Here is an 896-nt window from a genome sequence, read left to right as displayed (position 1 = left end):
CCTGCTGACGTCCATCAACAAAGCCACAGCCATGTCAGCGACATCTTCGGAGAACAGGTTCCCGGCACCGGCGACCTGAATTCCCCGACTGCGGCACTCGGAGAGGTCAATGTGATTGGTTCCGGCGCTTGGGGTGATGACGAGACGGAGGGAAGGAAGGAGTCGGAGTACATCTGCTTTGACGGGGTAGAGACTTGTACAGACAATGGCGGCAATGTCGGTGGCGTGGTGAGGATTGGTGGATAAGAATTGGTGAAGATGAGTAGAGGATGAAGGATTTATGATATGGAAGTTGTGAGAATGATGTGGTTGGAGGATTGAGGTGAATTTTGGAGAACCATGAAGAAATACTTTTGGGAGATTATTCTTTGGGAATTTGTTGTTTTGATCTTCCATTTGAGATTGAATTAGAAAGGATAATGAAGATCATGCATATATACTTATGATATTACTACTTTGTGTTATAATTGTAGTGTACTTGTGTTTATAACATTATTATCATACTTTGCATTTTTTTGACGATGTTCAATGGACACTTACCTTTAAACTGTGGTGTCCATTTTTTTAGTACGGACACGGACCACTACTCAGAACGAAATCTGAAAAGTACGATAAAATTGACCATACATTTAGAGAAAGCGCAAATGAAAAATAATTGAGGGGGTAAAAAAGTAATTACAATTTTATATTAGTGTATTTCTAATGACGGTTTGTATAGATCTAACCCGCAACTTAGGAATCATTAAACTTTTCCCAATAACATAAATTATGTAATATCTGTTTTTAGTTTGTTACTCAATAATTAATACTACTCAATAACTAATAGGTTTCTCAATTGAATGAAAGATATATATATATATATATATATATATATATATATATATATGTATATATAT

The 896-nt window shown here is 36.2% G+C and overlaps 1 protein-coding gene across 1 annotated transcript in view; it reads right to left on the bottom strand.

The window, feature by feature from the left end:
* The window catches only part of LOC101500702 (glyoxylate/hydroxypyruvate reductase HPR3-like), a 13687-nt gene extending 13176 nt beyond the window's left edge, over nt 1-511 (bottom strand). The window contains exon 1 of the mRNA XM_073370706.1: nt 7-511. Within this exon, the coding sequence (XP_073226807.1) occupies nt 7-396 (390 nt within the window). The 5' untranslated portion in view covers nt 397-511. The remainder of the gene's footprint in view (nt 1-6) is intronic.
* Between the last annotated feature and the right edge of the window lie 385 nt (nt 512-896).

The sequence above is a fragment of the Cicer arietinum genome, chromosome 7 (assembly GCF_000331145.2).
Source record: "Cicer arietinum cultivar CDC Frontier isolate Library 1 chromosome 7, Cicar.CDCFrontier_v2.0, whole genome shotgun sequence".
Lineage (NCBI taxonomy): Eukaryota > Viridiplantae > Streptophyta > Magnoliopsida > Fabales > Fabaceae > Cicer > Cicer arietinum.
The sequence above is the reverse complement of the archived record's forward strand: the minus strand, read 5'-3'. Positions and strand labels throughout refer to the sequence as shown.